At 36.4% G+C, this 24,887-nt stretch overlaps 1 protein-coding gene across 5 annotated transcripts; it reads left to right on the top strand.

Annotated features, from left to right (window-relative positions):
- Nucleotides 1-387: 387 nt before the first annotated feature.
- Nucleotides 388-6,373, top strand: LOC140864858 (pentatricopeptide repeat-containing protein At5g66520-like). 5 transcript variants are annotated; one of them, XM_073269247.1, is made up of 5 exons: nucleotides 388-511; nucleotides 1,186-1,398; nucleotides 2,964-5,004; nucleotides 5,731-5,809; nucleotides 5,944-6,373. In XM_073269247.1, exons 2-3 carry the CDS (start codon nucleotides 1,198-1,200, stop codon nucleotides 4,761-4,763), a joined length of 2,001 nt encoding a protein of 666 aa, XP_073125348.1. In that variant the 5' UTR covers nucleotides 388-511; nucleotides 1,186-1,197; the 3' UTR covers nucleotides 4,764-5,004; nucleotides 5,731-5,809; nucleotides 5,944-6,373. The 5 variants fall into 5 exon arrangements, with proteins under 5 accessions (XP_073125348.1, XP_073125347.1, XP_073125350.1 ...); XM_073269246.1 differs by having other exon boundaries at nucleotides 5,341-5,809; XM_073269249.1 differs by lacking the exon at nucleotides 5,731-5,809 and having other exon boundaries at nucleotides 2,973-5,004.
- The last annotated feature ends 18,514 nt before the right edge of the window (nucleotides 6,374-24,887 follow it).

Below are 24,887 nucleotides of genomic sequence, written 5' to 3'. Positions count from 1 at the left end.
CTTAGATGGGCCAACCCGCCTAGGCCCGCGACCCGCGCGGGTTGGCCCTCCGCGGGCCTAGAGAATTAATAATTTATTTTTATTTTTATTGTTATATATGTATTTTTTAATAAAAGTTGTGAACTTTTTTGTATTAATTACTTTATATAAAATTTATAGACCTGAAATCAATAATTAAAATTTTTATTAATATGTTTATATTAATATTTATTTATGAAATGATTTTTATAATTAATCATAATATTTTTTATTTATTTTTATTTGTTGTGATTCAATCCGCGGGTCGGTCCGCTTAACTTGCAACCCACCTTGGGTTGGGTTGGATTGAGGATTTTGAGCCGGCCAAACCATCTACCCCTCAAAAAATGGGTTTTTGGTGTACCGGCCGCCATTGGTTGACACCTTTGACAGCGCTAACCTCGACGCACCAGAGGGATTCAAACCAAGAAAGTATTCTGCTACCTTATCACTCGGCGTTTCTTCAAGAATCTCTAGCAGCCGCATCGACTAGGTAAGCACGGGGTTTTTGTCTCCTTCAATTCATGTTGATTACAGCCCTGTTCGATTTCTGATACAATCAATGGAGCTTGACAAGATTACACAATGTGTAGTTGAATTTCCAAAGGGATACCACGCTATTTCTAATGCTAATGTGAATCCCAAATGATTCTGAATTATAGATTTTCAGTTAGCCCTCATTCAAACACAAACTGAATCGTGATTTATGCTCTTGTTTGTCTGCATTTGAGGCTGTTTTGGGGCAATGCAATAGCTTATGGTGATGGCTGTCATTTATATGATTGTGCTGTGGCTTGTGATGTTGAGATATAAACTTGAGAACCCTTGATTAAATTTCAAGTTCTGGGCTCTGTCTATGTAGTAACAACACTGATTGTATGGTGATTCTATGTATATGTGCTGTGATGTTGTGATATAGATGAGGAACAACTTGAATACACATGTAGTTCTGCTTGCATGCTGAGTCTTGCAGACCAATTTTTGTAGATTAAAATCAATATGCCTGTGGTTATTTCTGCAGTGGATGCCTATACCATCAATGTTAATTTTGTAATAGAAGAATTAGGTTTAGTTCCTTGCCTCAACACTCTATTGTTGCCAAGTATCTAAATAACCTTCTTGCTAAAATTTTTACCAGATTCTTATTATGCTATTTTCTTTGCCTAGAGCATCCGCAGAATGGCAAACACCATACCAATGCCAGCCGACTCCTACAAGCTTGGTTTTATTGGAGGGGGAAAAATGGCTGAGAGCATTGCCAGAGGTGTAGTGAAATCAGAATTGTTGGCTGGTTCCCAGATTCGAACTGCCCGTCATGCCTTGGTTCGTCATAATGCATTTGAATCTTTTGGCGTCAAAATGCGTGATCATAACAAGCAGGTACATCCTGTAATTGGACCAACTCTCTCTTTGTATCCTCGCATGTGTGCATGTGCGTCCAGCTCTATTGATGGGGTCCTAGGGACGTGATGATATCCACAGAAGAACACATTTTGCAATCAGCAATATGCAACTCACTCTGGTTCTTGATTTCTGCTTTTCTAGTGCAGAACTCAATTTTAGTTGTTTTTTTTGTTTGAATGCCATTTATTCTAGTCTTCTACTCTTGCGTTGCATACTGTCAAGTCAAGGACAGAAATGAAAATATTAACTACAGAAAAGAATTTCATATCTCAATAGTTATGTAAAGTGTGTTATTGTGTCAAGTTACCTCAATTTGTTTTATTTTTTTACCTTTGGTAAGTTATAGGCCAATGCCCTGAAATTCACTCTATATTCTTGCATTTTAATAGTTTGCTTGGTATTTTGAATGCATAGGTATTTATAAATACATGGCAGTTCCGTGCCCTTTCAGTGAACCGATTATGTAAATTGACCATTTCGCAACATTACGCCGCGGCACAAAATTTTCTAAACTTTTTACTTAATAATTTGTCAACTAAATTGAAAATTTTTAATTTGAATTGCTTGTCTCGAAGGTAGGTTGTAGAAGAAAGTGATGTGATCATATTCTCTGTTAAATCTCAAATGGGTATGATCCCTTCCTGGTATTTCTCGAATTTCTTGTATTTAGTTATTATTTTGCTATTCTATTGATGGTGTATCTTTAGGCTTCAGCTGGTTTTTTGGTACGTAGTTTAGAGCAATGTTGCCGGTGAAAATGCTACTTCATTCTAACTCTTCAGAATTCAGATGAACAGTTTATTTGATAAAATTGAAAGGACAAATTTTCTCATTTATTTACAAGGAACATTATATGCATCTGTATTTTGCATTATAGAACAGTAAAGTTCAACAAATTTTGAAGACATGGTGTGGGAAATTCGTCATCATTGTTTAAATCATTTTCTTTTTTACCCAGTTTCCTTCTCTTTTCTTTTCTCATTTGGGGAGGGAGGGAAGGGAACTATCGGCTTATCTATTTAATATGCAAGCAGAAGATATAAAGACAGCTGCGAATTGATTTTTAACATAAACTGAGAGGTATAACTTGTGGTACTCTTTGGTTAAAAGTGTTTCCTTTTACATATATGTATGTATATATATCGTGGCAATTCTTTGAAAGCTCTGTTATTCTGGTGATGCTGTATTTCTTTATTATTATATATATTTGTGCTATATTATTAATTAGAGACCGAAAAGAGGATTATGCCACATGCTAATTTTTAAATATCTGACCTTAGATATCGAGGTAGATTATCTGCCGGGCCCATATCATTCCCCACGTTTTCACTTTCACAATTCTTCCAATTTTTCTTTCTCTATTTGTTTAGGAGTTTGCATTTTTTCTCACTGATGAAACTAATTGCCAGACAATTGAGAGTTTTTTGTGAAAAAGAATAATAATAATCAGCTATAAGTATCTGCATATGGTTTAGCATGTTTTTTTTTCCACAACCCCATCTATATCTTCCACATACTCAGATGTGTCTGTGCCATTGAAGAGTCTACAGTTGTGCTCAACCATGGAGGAGCTCAAACAATGTCAAGCCCAGATCATCAAACTGGGTTGTTCTTCTGACAATGATGCCATGGGCCGTGTCATCAAATTCTGTGCTTTATCAAAATCAGGGGACTTGAACCATGCACTCAAGGTGTTCGCTATGTTGCCACTCCCAGATGCTTTTGTTTATAACATTATGTTGAGAGGCTATTTGCAAGAAAATTTGTGCAGAAATGTTATTCTTTTTTACTCCTGTATGTTGGAAAGGTACGTCATGCCGAATGAATTTACATTCCCTCCCCTTATACGTGCGTGTAGCATAGACAATGCGATTGAAGAAGGGAAGCAGGTGCATGGCCAGCTGATCAAACTTGGGTTTGGCCAGGATTCGTTTTGTCAGAACAATTTGATACACATGTATGTGAACTTTGGTTCTTTGGATGAAGCGAAAAGAGTGTTTGACAAGTTTGATGAGAAAGATGATGTTTCGTGGACTACCTTGATAAATGGTTTTTCCCAGCTAGGCTGCATTGATGAAGTGTTTGATGTTCTTGAGATGATGTCTGTGAAAAGATCTGCTGTGTGGAATGCCTTGATCGCAGCTTATGTGCAAAATAATCGGTTCTATAAGGCATTTTCTACTTTTGATTGGATGCTAAAAGAAAATGTGGTGATGGACAATTTTGTGGCTGCTAGTATGCTGTCTGCTTGTATAGGAGTTGGTGCATTGGAAGGAGGTGATCGGATATATGAGTACATCAGAAGTAGTGGGGTTCAAGTGGATCCCAAGTTGGCGACAACAATTATTGATATGTACTGTAAATGTGGACATCTGGAGAAGGCACTCGAGGTGTTTAAGGGATTGCCATGTAAAGGGATCTCATCTTGGAATTGTATGATTGGCGGATTAGGTATGCATGGTCGAGGAAAGGCTGCCGTTGAGCTTTTTAAAGAAATGGAGCAGAGTGCAGTGCGACCTGATTATGTTACATTTGTGAATGTGCTCAGTGCCTGTGCACATTCAGGGCTAGTAAAAGAAGGGAAGCATTATTTTCGTTACATGACTGAAATGTATGGCATTTCTCCAAGAATGGAGCATTATGGATGTTTTGTGGATTTGTTGGGTAGAGCTGGATTACTCGAGGAATCAAGGAAAGTTATTCATGATATGCCTATGAAAGCTGATGCGAGTGTTTTAGGTGCTCTTCTTGGAGCTTGTAGAATCCATGGGAATGTCGTCATGGGAGATGATATCGGGAGGGATGTGATTGACCTGGAGCCAGACAACAGCGGGCGTTATGTGTTGTTGGCTAATTTGTATGCCAAAGCCGGTAGATGGGAAGATGTTGCTAACATCAGGAAGTTGATGAATGACAGAGGACTTAAAAAGGAAACTGGATTTTCGACTATTGAATTTCAAGGTGTAGTTAGTGAGTTTATTGCTGGAGGAATGACTCATCCGCAATCTGAAGAGATATATTTTAAATTGGAAGAAATATTTGTCTGTATTAGAGATGTAGGGTATGTGCCAAACACCGATGAAATTTTGTTTGATATATCTGCTGAGGAAAGAGACAATCCATTGCACTACCATAGTGAGAAACTGGCCATAGCTTTTGGATTGTTGAAAACTAAACCTGGGGAACTTATTCGTGTTACCAAGAACTTGCGTGTGTGTACAGATTGTCATGAGGTGAGTAAGTTGATATCAAAGGTTTATGACCGTGAAATAATTGTGAGGGACAGGAATCGGTTTCACCATTTCAAAGGAGGATTATGTTCGTGTAAAGAATACTGGTAAAGAAAAAGAATGGGTGGGGGCATGATGCCTCAGCCTGAGAACATTTGGTACCCTGGTGGATAGTTGACTGTCTAGACAATCTATGATATATTCTTGTAAGCAATAAGTTAATGCTAAGTTGGATCTTTTAGAGTTTTGGACCTTTGTTTGGGGGCAAGGAATATGTCTTGAGAATTATTAAGTTCGAGCCACGTCGAAAAACAGTCAGACATGAGCAGCTTGTTCATGAACATTTCCCTAGGTAAAGTCCGGGTATACTTTAATGAGTACTCTTCCTATTTTTCTTTATAATGTTTCATGTATGAATGAGTGAATATCGAATGAAGAAACCATTGCTCTTCCATCTTAAAAAAGTAAAGAAGAAATCAATCAATTATCTTATATATATATAATTGTGAATAAAAAAGGGTCATCATTCTTGGCTTTGGTCAGATTCAATTTGGATTTTTTGCTTGGCAGTTGCTACGTAATGTACATACATTCTGGAACCAAGAACTTAGCAGTTGGATATTTTTATCCCATTCATTATTTTGTCCCTCTGCTTGTTTCCTGATTTTATAGATGCATATTTCAATAGCTATGGTCGAGGAAATCCTTGGTTCAGGATCTTACTCTGAGTTCTTAACTCAACTGTTAACCGATGCTCATCCATACAAAGGAAGATGTTAAAAACTTTAGCATCATTCAGGCTCAATGTTCTTTGAGGGTGTTAGACTTGAGTATCATAATTTATGATTGGATTAACATTGAGTCATGTGGGATTTGCTTCATCATTGCACTTATGTTTCCCTTCCTGACAAAAAGCTCACAAAAAATGTAAATATATTCGATGAAATGTCAAACTAATATTGTTGCTAGATTTTTCCAAGTAAGCCTTTCGAAGTTCCATGCCGCACATTATTGTTAGCAATGCCTATAGCTCGATATTGTGTTATGTTGCGCTCCAACCAGTTGTGCTTTTGGTTAGATCAACACATGCATATGTCCTTTCCTCTCTGTATATATCAACATCGTGTCTGCTGTGTCATGGTTGAATTGGACTTGAGGTACAAATTTACACATCCTAGCACAATTGCTTTTATATTCATCAACAATATCAGTAATTTGTTTGAGATCCGGTAAAGATAGCCATTCCCTAATCCCCTCCATGCTCTGTTTCATCTTCTTTTTTGTATAGCAGCTGGTGCAAAAAACGAAAATAGGCAACTGTAGACAGCAGCCAATGCTTGGATCTGCCTCAGTTTTGATCGTCTGTGAGGTAAATAGTATCTCGGACTTCCAACATTAGAAGTGCCAGTGCAACACCAATGTCGAGGAGCTAAGCTAGAGAAGATTGCCGAACGTTTGTTCCCTTGCAACAAAAATCTAGGATATGGCCCTGGTGCACTTTCTTGATTCTGCATCAAACAACCTATACTGTGGAATTTATCCTCTAATTATGTATAAAGCATAATCAGGGATGTATATGTAACATTGCAAAGAAAGGCAGGGGTATAATGTATCAGCTATTACCAGTAGAGATATCCTTCCAACTTATTAAGTCAACTTTCCATGCCATTTCAATGTAAAACTTAGATTGGACTCCCAATATTTGAGATTATATTTTTTTATGGGTGAGTTTCGTTATATTCCATGATGCTTCTCACGCTTGAAATGCTTTTAAAAAATATGTTTGCCGGAAGGATCAGTGGTAGGTGGATTTATAAAAGGTAGAAGAACACGTCACCATCGACAACACCAAAATGTCCATGCAATGGATTTATTGTTGTTGAGATAATGTTGTTGAAATAAACTATTTATAATATTGTCATTTCTTCTATATTGTTTAGTTTGCTAAATTTTATCTCTAATTTTTTTATTTCTTATTATTGCCTTAAAAATTTGGTAAATATCCATAGCTTCATCAAAATTATTCATAAAAAATGCAATTATGGAAGTAATAGGATATTTGGGTAGGACATGAATATTCGATCCTTGATGGATATGAGAACGGAGATGAAAATTGAATGTCTGGCGGAAACGGAGATGGAGATAGGGACATGGATGAATATAATAAATAGGGTTAAAGATGGAGGATATAAAATCCTACTCGAATCTTACTCATCGTCATTCCTAAATACTTGTAAAATATAACATGATGGGATTTTTAAAATGCTAGATTTTAAAATATCATTGGTTCTTTTTATTGGAGCTCTAACTACCATTGACCCAAAATAACTAATAAAAAATTATTTCCCTAGATATTGGAACATAAAAAAAATTAATATTCATTTTGGTACATGAACTATTGATAAAATATCAAATTGGTATATGGATTATTATGATGACTTAATTGGTACACAATCAAATTAAAAAATTCAAGTTTACCCTTAACCTAAATTACTATTATTTCTAATTATTATTATTAAAGTTTGATTAGATACATAATTCCATTTTTTTCAAGATTATTTTATCGATTAAGTTTACAAAAATCATATTTATTGAAGTTTTTACATCATGATAAATAATTGTCAACTCAAATTATACGACAACAAATATTTTAATATATTAATGAAAATATAATTAAATTAAATATATATCATCGGAGCTCCTTGATCTTTTTTTTTTTCAGCTTGTTGAAGCGAATATAATCACCATTTTAGTTTTTCGAAATCAAGTATTGTTCTGTTGGAACTTAGAAAAAATATTCAACATTAAAGTTTAAGATCATGAAAAAACAAATCTCATAAAAAAAATCTCACTCATTGTTTTGATTTACGTGATTCTGATGACCTAAAATTTTTCCACTTGATTTATGAATTTGTAAGTTTATATTTTTTACTCGTGCTTGAATTTAAATATAAATAAATAAACATTTATTTTATTATATTTTTATTCGATATATTAAATATATTTTAGTCTTGTATATGATTTATTTATTGAGATATTAATATATAATTTCTGTATCAGTTTTTTATCTTGAAAAAGAATAATAATTTGATAGAAAAGAAAAAAAAAACCATTTTATTATATATTTCAAATATAATATATTTGAATTGTTAAATACCTAAATTTTGGTAATAACAAACAATATTTTATTTTTGTAGATCTTGTTGTCTTATTTTGTAAAACAGGTTTCGACCGCTTGTTTTGAAGATCACTCGCCCAATCGTGAGATCAGTCACTTGCCTAGTCACATGCAATAGCCTGCACTCGCATAGTCTTAAGAAGTAAATCACTCGACTGACTACTATGACAAGATATACTCACCTGGTCCAGACAGTCTTCGACCGTTCACCATTTCAAATATATCTTTCACAATGACTTTAAAGGATGTCTTCTGATCCAAGCTAGACCTGTTTTCTTCTTACGTTGTGATTGTTTGTGATTTCATATAGCATGTTATCCATGGAGATTTGACGCGTCTGGTGGAGTGTCATCTAGTGACATTCACTGAGTCGAGTGTGGAGTTGAGTTCCTAGATATATGTATGTATTATAGGAGTGAGCTCTATATTTTCTAGGGGAGATGCCCCGTGTATCTTTATAGATAGTTTTGACTTTGTTTTGGATTGATGTTGGTGTGATCGAGTCTTTGCCGACACTGCATGTGTTTAGTTCTGGCTAGTGCGGCTATAGGTTTGTAAATTGGTAATATGACTCTGTTTTCTAGTATATAATGTTAGTTGTGTTGTACAAAATTTTGGGATATCCTATTTATGAGGAGGTCATGCCGAAATTTTTATAATCCCAAAACGAAAATTTTTAACTTGTTTTCATTGTTTTAATTAATTAATTTTGGTTGTTTAATCATTAAAAGTTAACCAAGACACGAGCCCTTTTACACGTTATTGTAAGAAAATAGTATGCCTATAGAATTACATTTGTTTTTGTATGAACATTGTTTTAGAATATAATAATGTAATGAACCTTGATCCAAAAAAATTAATTACATCCCATTTACAATTTTCTTGTACAAATCAGCAATGTTTTTTTATTTTATCTTTTTTTTACAAGTTCAAATCGACAATGTTAATCTTGCATTTGTTTTTGTATGAACATTGTTTTTTTTACTCTCATATTTTAACAAAATTAATACCTAATACAAATTTATAGTGAATAATTAACTAATTAATAAATTTTTTTCATAAAATCAAAAAAACTAATAATAAAACTACTATTCAAAACAGAAAAATCAATAATTCCATAGTTTGATGTTATGATCCCCACTACACTTACACAAGCAGTGAAATTAAAGCACATGATTTTATATACACAAGCGCGAAAAATGTGATTATAAACTTGAAGAACTTGGGGATGGTTAGGAAAGAAAGAGAGTGATTATGACGCGGACGGCTTCGGTGCCGAAGAAGACTGTCGTCGGAATTCAATTGCATCCGTTTCTGCCAACTTCTCATCGCAAATTAACTCCACATAGATCTCTGCGACACAGTACCAGAAACAAATGGACAAATTAAATTGGGAAGAATTTAGATATATAATACGAAATTAAAAGAAAAGGAACGAACGAGAAAGAAACTGGCTTGGTACGTACGTACAAGAAACAATGAAGACGTAAGAAACCAAAATAGCATCACCCCGATCGATCTCGACTCGTGTATATATTTAGGACGAAAACAGGAATCGGTGAAAGCAGCGGCAGCATCAAGGGATCAAATGGATTCTGCAACATATATATATATATGGCAAATCTTGATCCCTTGCTGCTGCTGGTGCTGCCGCCGACACTGATTTCTTTTTCATGATCTTCAATTCTTGATTATATATACTAAAGAAAGGAATTCTAGCTGTTCTCATATTAACTGTTCCAAGGAGAATGATGAATCATGAATGGGAGAGAAGGGTTTCTTTTATATTAAACAGAAAATGATATTCCTAATTATGCTATATATATATATATCATTTTCTGTTTTCAACACTTTTCATTCCGTAACATGCACGCTTGTAATGAGTAGTTTCTTTGAATGATTAAATCATTTATAGTTCGAACCAAAAAAAAAAAATGAAACAACCACTTTGAACAAAACAAATTTAACAAAATCATCAAAACAGGTTGGAATACACAGATACAGAATTGTTAACGTAATTGATTTACAAACCTTCCTTCCAACGATAGTAATGACTTAATGGCCCGACACCGATCACGAATGGAAAGGAATTGAGTTTGCACAATCCAAAGCCTTAAACAATTGTGATATTTTGATTGTGAAAATGGAAATGGGTGTCTGGGCACTTTCACTCAAAAAAATCCTTCATGAAATGCATTGTGATGCATGTATGTATTGTGGAAGTTAGAATTCAAAAGAAAATAACCACTCCCTCTAACATTTAAATTTAATATTTGAATTTATCTTGGGTCGGTTCGGATCAGCCCTCATAGACGACCCGTTTATATTTCTTACACGATCCCTTTTCACAAATTATTGTAAGAAAATAGTATATGCAATTACAGGTCTCTTTGTATGACTATTGTTTTAGAATATAATAATGTAATAACCCTTGATCCAAAAAAATTAATTACATCCCATTTACAATTTTCTTTTACAAATAACAATCTTTTTTTTTATTTTTTTTTTTACAAGTTCAATTCGACAATGTTAACTTTGCATATATATTCTTGCATATATATATATATATATATATATATATATATATATATATATAATATATACTGTTTTTGGTATTTTGTGATGACACCAAAATTTCTTTCCAATTTTGTCCCTTGATTGCAGCCAAATTTTCACAACAGTTTCTCTCATTTTCTCTTCGATTGAAAATATAACTGCTCACCCACATACATTTTCGGAGCACAAAATTTTAAAATCATACATTATATTACACACGCAACGCGTGTGCTCCGTAACTAGTCCTATTTATTACTCTCATATATTTTAACAAAATTAATACCTAATACAAACTAACTTCCATATATAGTAAATAATTAACTGATTAATATATTTTCTTTTCATAAAATCAAAAAACTAATAATAAAACTAGTATTCAAAACAAAAAAATTAGTAATTCCATATATATATATATATATATATATTGACGGCTTTATTAAGAATGAAATAAATCGTCAATAACAATATTTACTAACCAAAGAAGGAAATTCTCATGCTCCTATACAATATTTACATGGATTTATTTTCATTTGTGTTAGTCACCCCTCTACCTTTATAAAATTCATTTATTCAAACTTTGAGGGGAGCTATAATGTGTTCTTTTTTTTTTTTTTTTTTTTATTTCAAACCTTTTTAATTTTCACAAAAAGAGGAAGAAATATGTTAGATAAAAATATGATTTTTGACATTACTTGAGTTTCAATGTTCATATTTTTATCCTAGTTTTGTGATCATCAAAAGAGGAGAGATTGTTGAGTCCGAAAATGCAATCAATCTTTATTTTGATGATAAGAATCCTTGTTATTATGTTTCTAACATATTTATTTAATTGTGTAGTTCATACATCATATTTTGGTAGTGATAACCTGCTGAAAAACAAAATTCCAGCACATCTTAATTTCAAACGAACTGAATTATTTTGACGATATCTCAATATAGCTCGACGATTCAAATGACCAGCGGCCAAAATTACTGAACAACCAACTCAAAAAGCTTCAATTCATATCTCAGACTAGTTGGACTAAATCGGATGTTATCTAGGTTAAATATCCTCAATGTATTTCCTCTTTACTCTCATATTTTAACAAAATTAATACTCAATACAAAATAACTTCCATATATAGTAAATAATAATTAATTAATTAATAGATTTTATTTTCATAAAATCAAAAAACTAATAATAAAACTACTATTCAAAACAAAAAATCAATAATTCCATATATATATAAATATATATATATTGACGGTAAACTTTGTAACTTTATTAAGAATGAGATAATTAAATCATCTATTGCAAGATTTACTAACCATAGCGGGAAATTCCCATGCGAGGAGGGGGAATAAATAGGAAAAATATGCAAGATTGCGAGAAATTGAATTTGCCATATGGTGTTATGTTATGATCGTCACTACACCTACAAGCAATGAAAGCACATTTTGATCAGTTGATAGAGCAGGAATCCGCGATTCCTGGTGATGATCGAAAGAGCGAGAACTCACTTGGAGGAATAAAGAAATTGGATGAAGCTAGGGCTAAAAAATATGATGACACGGACATATCGGGTTCGGTGCCGATGACTATCAGAATTCTAATTGTTAATTCAATAGCATTCTCATCGCAAATATATAACTCCAGATAGATCTCTGCGACACAATACCAAAACAGGGCATGCCATAGGAAACAGATCATCCCAGAATTAGGAATATATAATCTCCTCCATGCACTAACTTTTTGAGTGCGCCTCCCAACTAAAAACCCAAACGCAATCATCATATATAATAAATCTTATGATTCTAACGATTGAGGATTTTGATTGTGTTTTGGGTATCGATGTTTTTTTTTATCGAGCTACTGTGGATTGTTATCAAAAGGTTGTTCAGTTTCGTCTGGTAGAGGGCGATAGTTGATTTTTCTATGGTGAGGGAGATCGACCCCTTATGCCTCTGTTATCAGCTCTGAAGGCTTTTCAGGCTTTAGAGGTGGGTGGGAAAGGTTACCTTATCTATGATATTGATACATCCAGAGATAACAGGTCTGTTGAGGAGTTACCAGTAGTTTGCGAGTACCCAGATGTCTTTTCGGAGTAGATTCCAGGGTTTCTTCCAGTTCGAGAAGTCGAGTACGGGATCGATCTTGTGCCCAAGACGACACCGATTTCTTGTCCACCTTATTGTCTAGCACCAGCAAAGATGAGAGATTTGCAGCAACAATTGCAAGATTTGTTGGATAAGAGATATATCCGACTGATCATTTCACCTTGGGGAGCACCAGTTCTTTTCGTCAAGAAGAAGGATGGTTCCATGCGTCTCTGTATAGACTACAGAAAGTTGAATCAAGCGATATTTAAGAACAAGTGTCCTTTGCTGTAGATTGATGATCGACCAACTTTTAGGGTACCTCTGTATATTCCAAGATTGATCTGAGGTCAGGGTATCACCAATTTCATGTTCGAGATGCAGATGTTTCAAAGAAAGCATTTCGTACCAGGTATGGTCATTACTAGTTTTTAGTTATGCCTTTTGGACTAACGAATGCACGTGCAATGTTCATGGACTTGATGAACATAGTCTTCAGCAATTATCTGGACAAGTTTTTTGTGGTTTTTATTGACGACATTTTGGTTTATTCTCGTAGTATTGACGAGCATGCACAGCATTGAGGTTTTTACTGCAGATTTTTCGTGAGAAGCAGTTATATGCAAAGTTCAATAAGTGCGAGTTCTGGATTGAACGAGTGGTATTCCTTGAACATGTCATCTCTCGAGATGGTGTATCGGTGGTCTCGAGTAACACTAAAGCTATATTGAATTGGTCATGTCCTACGACAGCTTCATAGATTCATAGCTTTTTGGGTTTAGCAGGGTATTACCGTCAATTCATCGAGAATTTCTCACAGATTACTCGACTGTTGATGCAGCTGACGAGGAAGGATGTTCTTTTTTTCTTGTCGAGTGAATATGAACAGAGCTTCGATGAGTTGAGGAGTCGACTGACTACCGTGCCTTTTCTTGCGTTATCATTTGGACTCGGAGGCTATGTGGTTTACACCGATACATCTCTTCAAGGGTTGGGTTGTGTGTTGACACATAATGGACATTTGATTGCCTATAATTCTAGACAGTTGAAAACTCACGAAGGAAACTATTCAATACACGATCTAGAGCTTGCAGGGATTGTGTTTTCACTGATGATTTGGTGACATTACTTGTATTGCGAACGGTTAAGATTACAAGATCTTGAAGAATTTTTTTCATTCAAGCAGAGTTGAATATGCGGCAACTTCGTTGGTGGATATTCTTAAGGACTATGATTACAAGATTAAGTAACATCCAGGTTCTACGAATCCAGTAGCAGACACACTTATCCTTAAGGTGAGTGTTAGTGCTCTCCGCACTAGTGCAGTGACTAATACAGTTTAGGAGTGTTGTTCTTTAGACTTCATGTTCCATCACAAAAAAGGACAACAGGGGATCCGAATGTTTCAGTGGTAGCTGGACCATCATTGTTTGCCCGCATCCGACAAGTGCAGTTTTCTGATCTGAAGACGCAAAGTTAGCGATACTTGCTTAGAGATATGACACATCCGTATTTCACTTTCAGACAGACGGATTGTTGTGTTTGTCTGGTAGAGTGGTGGTATCTGACGATTCAACCTTGCAAGATGAGATTCTGTCTCAGGCTCATCGTAGTAGATTCACTGTGCACCTAGGCAGTGCCAAGATGTATAAGGATCTACATACCAGTTATGGTGGAAAGGTATGAAGCTTAACATTTATCAGTTTGTCTCTAGATATCTTGTTTGTCAGTAGGTCAAGGCTGAGTATCGACGATCGGGTGGCCTAATGCAGCGCTTGGAGATTTTGAAGTAAAAGTGGGATCAAGCGACGATGGATTTTGTCACCCACTTGCCAATGTCCTCGAGGCAATATGATGTTATTTTGTTTATTGTGTACAAGTTGTCCAAATCTGCTCATTTTCTTCCTTATAACCGCGAGTTCACTTTTGATCATATGGCGAGGTTATACATCCAGAATATATTACGATTGCATGGAGTTCCTTTGAACATAGTCAGTGATATAGATATGAGGTTTACCTCATGGTTTTGGGGTAGTTTTCAGTGAGCTTTGGGTATTATTCTGAGTTTGAGTACTGTTTACCACCTAGAGACTGAAGGTCAATCCGAGAGGACTATTCGGACATTAGAGGATATGCTGAGAACTTCAGTGATGGATTTTGGGTTATCCTAGCATGATCACTTGTTGATGATAAACTTTTCTTACAACAATAGCTATCATTGTAGTATTGAAATGACACCATTCGAGGATCTTTATGGTCGCCATTGTCGGACACCCTTATTTTGGGATGAAGTAAGAGAGCGACAGGTTGAAGGACCGGAATTGATCCAAGAGATCGTGAACAAGGTAGAGTTGATCAAGAAGAGGATATCAAAACCACACAAGACAGACAGGACAGTTATGCCAACATCAAGAGCTTTTGAATTTATCTTGAGTCGGTTCGGGTCAGCCCTCACGGCGACCCGTTTATATTTCTTATAGGAGCCCTTTTCACAAATTATTGTAAGAAAATAGTATGCAATTACAGTTCTTTTATATATTTTGTATGACTATTGTTTTAGAATATAATAATGTAATGACCCTTGATCGAAAAAAATTTATTACATCTCATTTACAATTTTCATTTACAAATCGACAATGTTTTTTTTATTTATTATTTTTTTACAAGGTCAAATAGACAATGTTAACTTTGCATATATATTCTTGATTAATGTTTATTTATTACACTCATATATTTTAACAAAATTAATACCTAATATAAACTAACTTCCATATATAGTAAATAATTAACTAATTAATATATTTTCTATTCATAAAATAAAAAAAACTAATAATAAAACTAGTATTCAAAACAAAAAAATTAGTAATTCCATATATATATATATATATATATATATTTGACGGCTTTATTAAGAATGAAATAAATCATCAATTACAATATTTTCTAACCAAAGCGGGAAAGTCTCATGCTCCTATACAATATTTACATGGATTTATTTTCATTTGTGTTAGTCACCCCTCTACCTTTTATAAAATTCATTTATTCAAACTTTGAGAGGAGCTATAATGTGTGTGTGTGTGTGTTTTTTTTTTTATAAATTTCAAACCCTTTTGATTTTCACAAAAAATGGAGAGAAATATGTTAGATAAAAATATGATTTTTGCATTACTTGAGTTTAATTGCACATATTTTTATCCAAGTTTTGTGATCATTAAAGGGAGGAGATTGTTGAGTCCGAAAATGCAATAAATCTTGATTTTGATGATAACAAAACTTGTTATTATGTTCTAACATATTTACTTAAGTGTGTAGTATTTCATACATCACATTTTGGAAGTAATAAGCTGCTGAAAAAAAATTCCAGCACATCTTAATTTCTGGTGAGCTGAATTATTTTGACGATATCTCAATATAACTCGATGATTCAAATGACCAACGGCCAAAACTACTGAACAACCAACTCCAAAAGCTTCAATTTATATCTCAGACCAGTTGGACTAATTTGGATGTTATCTAAGTTAAATATCCTCAATGTATCTCCTATTTACTCTCATATTTTAACAAAATTAATACTTAATACAAACTTATAACATCCATATATAGTAAATAATAATTAATTAATAGATTTTCATTTCATAAAATCAAAAAACTAATAATAAAATTACTATTCAAAACAGAAAAATGAACAATTCCATATATACATATATATTTTGACTGTAAACTTTGTAACTTTATTAAAAATGAGATAATTAAATTGTCTTTACAAGATTTACTAAGCAAAGTCGGAAATTCCCATGCGATGAGGGGGATCGAAGAAATAGGAAAAAAATGCAAGATTGCGAGCAATTGAATTTGCGGTGGTGTTATGTTATGATCGTCACTACACCTACAAGCAATGAAAACACATTTTGATCAGTTGAGAGAGCAAGAATCCTCGATTCCTTGCGACGAGCAAAAGAGACCTGTAATTGCGCCGAAAAATGTGATTATAAACCTGAAGAACTTGGGATATATGGTTAGGAAAGAAAGATGAAGTGGCCCGTCGGAGGTGATGACAAATATATATATATATATATATATATATAACTCTGCGACACAATACCAGAACAGAATTAGGAATATATATAATATAATCTCCTCCATGCACCAACGTCTTTTCGAGTGCTAGCTCCTCCCAACTAAAAACCCAAACGCAATCATTACAGTTTTTTTTCCCTACAAAGATATGAAAATTGGGAACAAGGGTGCGTACAAGAAACAATGGACAAACCAAAATCGCATTACCCGTTGTCGACTGATCGATCTGGACTCGTGTATATATTTAGGACGAAAACAGGAAGCGGTGACAGCAGCAGCAGCAGCAAGGGATCAAATGGATTCAACATAGCAAATCTTGATCTCTTGCTGCGGCTGCTGCGGCCGCCGCCACTGATTTCTTTTTCATCTTCAATCCGCCACTCGTTCTTTCTCTTTCGTCTTCAAATCTTAAAGAAAAAGAAAGAAACTGTTCCAAGGAGAATGATGAATCATGAATGGGATTATGGGAGAGAAGGGTTTAATACTTTTTTTTTTTCTCATAGATAGAGTAGTACGTACTTTTTATATTTTTATTTATTAGACATGTATATGTTTGTATTTTGATTCTGATTGTGTGATATCATTATCTCGTCATATATATCTATTATTTTTGCTTGCTTGAGATAATAACATAATATAATGATTTTTTTAAAAAAAATAATATATTCAATTCTTCCACTAAAAAAAAAAAATTTGTTTCAAACAAATAATATTCAATTCAAAATTTATATTATATACTATTTAAGCAACCATGTTCAAAAAATAACTTGCAGATTTTATAATAAATATTATAACTTTAAACCAAAACAAGAATTATCAAGATTTCACATTGATTAATCCAATGACAATTAGAAGATGAAAAAATGAATGTCGATTCTTATACCGACAAGAAACAATATAATATAATATCAAAAAAAAAAATCATAAGTAGTGAAATGTGATAGCTTAATCAACATATCACTACGAGGTTTAACTTTAATAATAATAAACCACCATGGCACACGTGATGTGTGTCCCGTAAATATATAATTTGGTAAAGACTTCAACTTGATAAAGGTGTCGGCGAAGAAAAATTGAGTTTGACAGAGAAAAAAATGAAAGAGGAGGAAGGAGGTTAGAGGGAAACCGATGAGAAAGTGTGAAGGAATGAGACATGGAGAGAGTTTTTTGTCAGTTAAAGGGATTTTTATGAAAATTTTAAAATAGCTTAATCAACATATCACTATGAGGTTTAACTTTAATAATAATAAACATCCATCTTACCATACCAATCTGATAACAGCTCACCAGAAAACCTTCCGGAAAGCCTAACCTGACTGAGAAAGGCATAGGTTTTTTTTCCTGGAGAGAGGGCGAAAAGAATGTGCCGAAACCAGTGACGATTGGTTTTAGGGTTAATGTTACAAGGCTTACAGGAATACCTCCTGTAACCAGCCCCTCTTAGTCTCAGAGAGGTCTGAATGTTCTCACACCCTATTTGCTTCATCGCCGGCATTAGAGCCTGAGCGAACCAAGCTGACCCACCTCTATCACTAAACTAGACCAAATGACGTAGTAATTCTTCGGGCCACAGTATTGAGGTTCCGGCTGAGTTCCAGTTTCGGCTATATCTTTCCTTTCAACACTGGGTTTTTTAACTTCACATATAGCTCATCAGCTTGTGACTTCGCACTCTCAGTTTCGAGATTGGGAATCGACAGAACTTCCCTTTCAACATTAGAAAGGTTATTTAGGTAGCTTAGCTGGTTAGATTTAGCAGGCGAGCGGAGTCAAGTCAAGCTAACGCTTCCCTATCCCGATCTAGAAAGGATTTCTTCTTCTTCACATTCCTATAACGAACTGCTTACCGCGCAAATCCCAAGCGAGTATAACTATAGCTTTGTTCACAACACAACCTGGACCGCGTCGAGACTGTCTTTCTCAAGCTCTCCTCTCAGAAGGAAAAAAGGATTATTCTGATTGCACGAGAGATTGCCCTACCAGCTAACTCCTCTCCTTTATGGGTTGGCTACCGGGGATCCATTGTGGCTTGTGACTAGGTTGGTACGGGTGAATTACCATCAAGCCTAAGTTATCTGGTTCTAGCTAATGCCCTAAGCTAAGGGATTGGCCTTGCTTTGGGTTAGTATCTAAGTGCGGTTAGTACAAGAAGGTACTGCGGCTTACTACCATTAGGAAAAATCTCCAAGAAAAGTATCTTATTTTTGGTCTGGTTCTGTACCTTACCCTTACTACCCTAAACTTCGAATAGATTGTTTCAACTCCAAATTTTTTATATAGGGGAAACTCCAACTATTGAATACGCAAGCCCTGTTATCGAATACTAAAGCGTTCCCCTTTGATTCTTATTATCTGTGTTCGCCCTTGGATGACACTTTCCTTTCGAAAGCATAGATCCACGAGAAAGAAGTTCCAGAGGGTAACCCCCAGCGTTAAAGTATCGAAATGCGTGGGCATTGTTTGCTTAAAAATACATGAATTTCTTCATCTAGGATCTTCATTCCTAAAAGTATTACTAGCTCACTCTCATCTCAAGCTCTAAGACTGCAATTGACTGCTTGAACCATGTCACCCGGGGACAATGGGACATCGGCCTACCAACGAATTAGTCTGAATAGTAAGCCTTCGGGCAATAGATGATGATTTTACTAACTACCCCAACAAGTATCCCAGAGAACCCGAGGCATTCGATCGAATAGCTGAACTCAAGATAGGAACCTAAGGAAAGAAATTCGAATCGGCTGTCTTCCTTCAACTTCTTTCATAGCTGGGAGGGGTATTTATTTTCATTTGAATAAGATCCAATCTCTAAGACTAAGATAAGTAAGATACCTTTTGACGTTCGTAGATAGTAAAGAAAGAGGAATTCTAGCCTCGAAGCGGCGAACTAAACCTAAACCAAAAATTTGAAGGGGATTTTCTTCTTCGTGCCATATATACAGTGATCGGAAAACACGGCAAAATTTCTCGAAACGACTACTGAGTGCGTTTCAGGTAGGTTTGAGGACCGTTGGTCAAAGAAAAGGTAAGGCCCTGATTCCGGGACGGAGCCGTATGACGCGAGAGTGTCACGTACGGTTTCTTTGAGAATGGTGTGATACCACCACCTATCAGGCCCGACGAGTGGTCCACGGAGCTGCATCCCTACTCACCTGGTCCATGCACATCGCTCTCTCCAGGAGGTTGGCCGCCTATCCTAGATCTTCCCATTTCCAAGAAGATCCCCGACTCGATCTGGTTTAGTATCAAGGTGATTCTGTTTCTGTTTCTATATATATGGGTCCGTGCAGCATTTCCACGATATCGTTATGATCAATTAATGGGACTTGGTCGGAAGGTGTTCTTGCCTCTATCATTAGCTCGGGTAGTCGTCGTTTCTGGTGTTTTAGTCACCTTTCAATGGCTCCCTTAATTATGTGCGAGGAATTGCCTTATTGAATAATAGGAAGAGGGCTACTCCCCGAAAATGCCTAAAGGTGGGGTTCCATATGGAAAAGGGGCAGAGCACACAAAGAAGACGATTCACCGAACAACTACTTTATTGTAGTATTTATATAGAAGAGCGGATCCAATACCAAGACGACTTCTTTCTCAGGACGTACAGCAAGTTATAGGAGGGGTATTTTTCGCTGGTCCAACTACTTTTTCTGGGTACGGCCACATTGGTTGGCGGCATAGTCTTCCGTAAGCTAGACGTACAGGATGGATCTGCATTAGTTTTTAAGGTGCTTTCCTTTGCTTGTTTGAAGGAAGGAATGATAGCATGAGTAAGGTTAAGCAAAGAAGTAGGCGCAGTAGATCCTTCCTGTGTTAAGCCAACCATTCCTGTATCTGTTCCGTCTGTAACTGTGTTTAAAGGGTGTGCCTAAATTATGTTCTGTAACTATCTCTTCTTGTTTTTGTTAATAAAATTGGTAAGCGTTAGCGCCCCTTTATCAAAAAATTTCTTTCGCGCAGCTCATCCCTTGCTTCTTACTTTCGAGCCGGAGTTTGCTTGTTTTAGTCCATACAACGCCTTCCTGAGTCGACTAACTAGATGTTAAGAAACTGATCACCCCGGGTAAACCTCCGCATTTAGTTTTCCTTTCAGAAAAGCATTCCCCACATCTCACTGGAACGAAGGCTACTTTCTCACCGTGGCAACTGCAATCAGAGCCCGTACAAAAGTAGCCTTTGCCAGTGGGGCAAAAGTTTTCTCAGAATCGATACCAAGTGAGTCTGAATTTCCCTCAATAGTGGTATTTCCGTCAGGAAGAGGTTTGAACCCCTCTCTATCTAATAAGGTAATGAACGATGTCTTCTGCATGGCAATTCCTCAGACATGGCCTGCTGCCACTGATGGATCCTTGATGCCTCACTATCATTTTGCGGCTTCAAAGAAGAATGAACAATGGCAAGAAAAGGACTATGCTAGGTCAGACACAAATCATATGGGTGTCACAAATAAGAACAACGTACCTCAGGCAAGGCCGAAAGGCCAGCGGGCAAGACCAACCAATCATTTTTTTATAATACATATAATCTTCCAAACAATACTGCCTACAATCAGAAGGAGCATAATCTTTTTTCTTTTAATAAAGACACTTCTCAGCACATACAGATTTCTGCCGATCCTTCAACCAGTACTGCTTCTCATGATTCTCAGTTAAGGGTTTCTTCTTCTCATCAGGTAATAGTAGATGCCTTTTACTCATCTCTGGCTGCTAACAATTCCAATTTTTAGAATTATGGTATTAAGTCTATTTTTCCTATTATCTCTCAGCCTGATCATGAACTCATAAACAAGATGGAGTCTAATATATCCCTTGTTTGATTGAAATCCAAAGATGATGCTAACGTTCCAAAAGAACAAGCTTCTCAGCAGACTAAGGGAGACTTATCGGACTCTTAACCTATGAGAGAAGCAAACACTTCTTTGCAGGAATTTTTTACCATGTGTAAGGAATTCAATTCTCTCAAGTTTTATCTACAGCTTCGATATTCAAGAACACTGACTGTGCCCAGAAATCTAAAGCTTCTGAAACCTACAAGGATCAGCCAGATACATCTGTCAAAGTACAAGAATCGAACGTCGAAGAGCTCCAGAAGGGTTACTAGAGCGTTGGCTCGTTCTTCTCATCTTCCATTGTTAGCTATTAATAATACACTCTTGTGTAATTTCAGAGGCATAGGCAACATCAAATCAAGAAGGAGGGTTGGCAAGCTTGTAAAGATGTATAATAAATCTTTGATTGCTATTCTTGAACCTCTTCACCATGCTAGTAAGCTTCAGAAATTCTCCAACAGAATTGGTTTCCACTTTTCATTGGCAAATCAAGAGGCAGATGACAATGGCTCTGCTCTGTTGGAATCATGAAGTGAATCTAGTGCTTGTCAACGTGTTTGAACAGTGTATCACAGTCAACATCAGCTTCCTTAATTCTGATCTGGTAAGGCTTACCATTGTTTATGCAAAGTGCTCCATTCAAGAGAGACGGCTTCTTTGGGAAAAAACTTCAATTACTGTCCTAAAACATACAAGGCCATGGATGGTTTTGGGTGATTTTAACGCAATTTGAGATGTGTCTGAAAAACTTGGTAGCAAACGGTTTGGACGATGGTTGTGTCCTGAACCCAGTCAGCGGCACATCTCCTATCTCCTAGAGAAGCGGCTGAGCAGCTGCGAGCCGCTAGTTTCCTGGAGAACGGCGGTACCATGGGCGGGTTTCTGATACTCTGGAGAAAACGCAGAGGCCATAGAAGCCAAGTGGTTCACGGCTGAACGAGCAGGTACGGAAGGTGTTCAAACAGACAATGAAGTAAAAGTCGTGTTGGGCTGCGAGAAAAGGGAGGTTCGTAGGGTCTACCACGTCAAGTCTATTTCGAAGGTGCAAGATAGGTTCCCGATCAACAAGAGGCTTGAGAGACCTTGCCCGATAGAGATTTCAACTACATTGAGCCCAGGGGAGAGTTTATAGTTTCTCGACAGATCGATTACAACCACCTATTCTGAATCCTACATTCTATAAATTGTATATGTATATTTTAAAAGGCATCGATTTACTCGCCTACCCGGATCGTCGCCGGGTTAACTTAAGCTAAGGCATAGGGCATAGCGAGTAAAAGAGTCAAAGTAAAGCAATCAGGAGCGTAGCGGATAATCTGTGCAAGAAGTGACTTACCCTTTTGAAAGCAACGAAAGATCCTGAAATTGATACTTTTTTTTTATAGCCTCCAATTTATCGTTTTTAGATGACTGTCCCATTCCATTACTGCTAAATAAAGATAAGCTTAAGTTCGTCCCCCCTACTATCATAATAGGGGTTAAGTATGCTGTTAGCAAGGAGGCCAACATTCAGAAGAACTCAAGGGAATGTTCCATTTCCATTATCATTATCGCATATGTGATGGGGGGCAGGCCAGATTTGAAGGCGTTGACAGAAAGATTTCTTCGTGTCTGGCAGCCATGGAGCTTTTTACTCACTACAAAGGCTTTTTCACAATAAGGTTCCAGTCGGTGGGGGAGAGAGACCAGGTCCTAAACTCGGGCCCTTGGTTTGTTGGTGGTAGACCCCTTATCATCAAATCAAAGCCGTTGGGATTCACAAATAGAACGATCCCCTCCAAGAGATCCCAAAATTGATAAGATTCTCTAGGCTGGGTGGGGAACACTAGTGTGATGATGAGTTAAGCATCATTGAAAGCTTGGTTGGCTCCCCTCTTTACATGGACGAACAGACACTCCTCAAGAAAGGGCATCAGTTCGCAAGGGTATGTATCATGATAAGTGCAGAATCCAGATTAGTGGATTCGGTGAAGATACTGCGGGAGAATGGAAAAGAGTTTTAGCAAGAGGTTTGCTACGAATGGCGTCCTTCCCATTGCATGGAGTGCAAGGTCTTTTGACACTCTGATAAAGCTTGTGAAATGCACAAAAGGGATTGAAGCTTACCCAAACAAGGGGCGTAGCAAGAAGCATCCAATATCATTGAGATTCCGGTGGATGTAGACCCGATAGGGGAAAGGGGCACAAGAGACTCGCCCTCAGTCTCTTACTGGATCTGATTAGGGGTTGAAATGGTCAATTATTGCTATTGCTACTCCGGTCCCAACCAGTCATGCTATTAACCACAAGGAAATGCAGGTCCTGTTCAGGTTAATGAAGAGGCCCATAGGCAGAAAGAGATCGACGACCCAATGCCAACCATTACTCTCTAATGGTCCTGATCCTTTAGAGAAGGTGTAAGAGTGGGTGCCCAGTGAGCCAACTGTGTGGCTATGGGCTTTGATGACTCTTTGTATAAACAATCTTTTGTTTAATATTATTTACACTTTTATGGCAATGACTTTATATTACTTCATATTGTTATATTGTGATATACTATTGTTGTTTTGATAAAGACCTTGAATATACTATAGTGTATGTAAGATGTGGTAGAACATGGAGATGTCTATCATGAAATACATCTTATAGTCACTGTATGTTCTAAAACCGTTCCTAGTCGATTGAGCCGTCCGATAATAAGGATAAGGATCGCTCGAGTTTGAGACTAGCATTTGCGATGCGGAGTACCACGTTTCATTGGTAGGGAACATGGAGATGTTCGAAGCATGCAAATGGATATTCATAGGATGAATAATCGAACTACCCTATCCGGACTTTCCAAGTGGTTATCACTTATCGAGTGGATTAAGTCCGCGGTTTTGGTTGTACACCATTAGTCCTTACGACTTGAAACATCATGGAGACTCTATATGCTAGTGCTGTGCTTTGACTCGTTTACCGACTCTATGGGGGTCATCAGGTGTCGAGATTGGGTACAGTTACGACACATATAGGAGTCAATGCATTGTTGTCAAGGATTCACCACATACTTGCGAGTGTGGATATCCTATGCGATCTGAGGAGATATTAGTGTGATAAATCTCTGGCCAGAGTAATTGATGTGATTTAAGAAATGGTTTCTTAGTAGCACATGCGATGTCACTAATTTGATCTTCAAGATGTATTGCATAGTTATCGAATCTTGAGCGACTCTCGATATACCAATGGTTGTTGATTCGATCGGGATATATGGATGAAGGGACCGTACTGTACGCTAACCAAAATCTACTGGTTCTTGTAGGCACTATCAGTGATACCTAGGGAATCATGGGGCGATGTTGCTAGGCGCTTTACCATGATTCGTTGGGCAAGTCGGAAAGTGTTGTTCCGAGTCACAAGGAGTTGTGAGCCCACGGCTAGCTGTATCCCTGAACCATTGAGGGTCACACAGTGTAATGGAGTTTTAATCCCCGTTGAGATAGTTAAATTTAAAGAGTTAAATTTAATGAACTAAGGAGTTGGACTTCTTAAATAAGAGTAAGGG

This window comes from Henckelia pumila, chromosome 4 (genome assembly GCF_033568475.1).
Source record: "Henckelia pumila isolate YLH828 chromosome 4, ASM3356847v2, whole genome shotgun sequence".
Lineage (NCBI taxonomy): Eukaryota > Viridiplantae > Streptophyta > Magnoliopsida > Lamiales > Gesneriaceae > Henckelia > Henckelia pumila.
The sequence above is the reverse complement of the archived record's forward strand: the minus strand, read 5'-3'. Positions and strand labels throughout refer to the sequence as shown.

What these genes read in the sequence shown, in the direction of transcription:
- LOC140864858 (XM_073269245.1), top strand. Translation starts at nt 1,198, where the DNA reads ATGGCAAACACCATACCAATGCCAGCCGACTCCTACAAGCTTGGTTTT. An exon ending in TGCGTGATCATAACAAGCAG is followed by an intron (nt 1,399 to 2,963) that starts GTACATCCTGTA and finishes GTGCCATTGAAG; the next exon opens with AGTCTACAGTTGTGCTCAAC.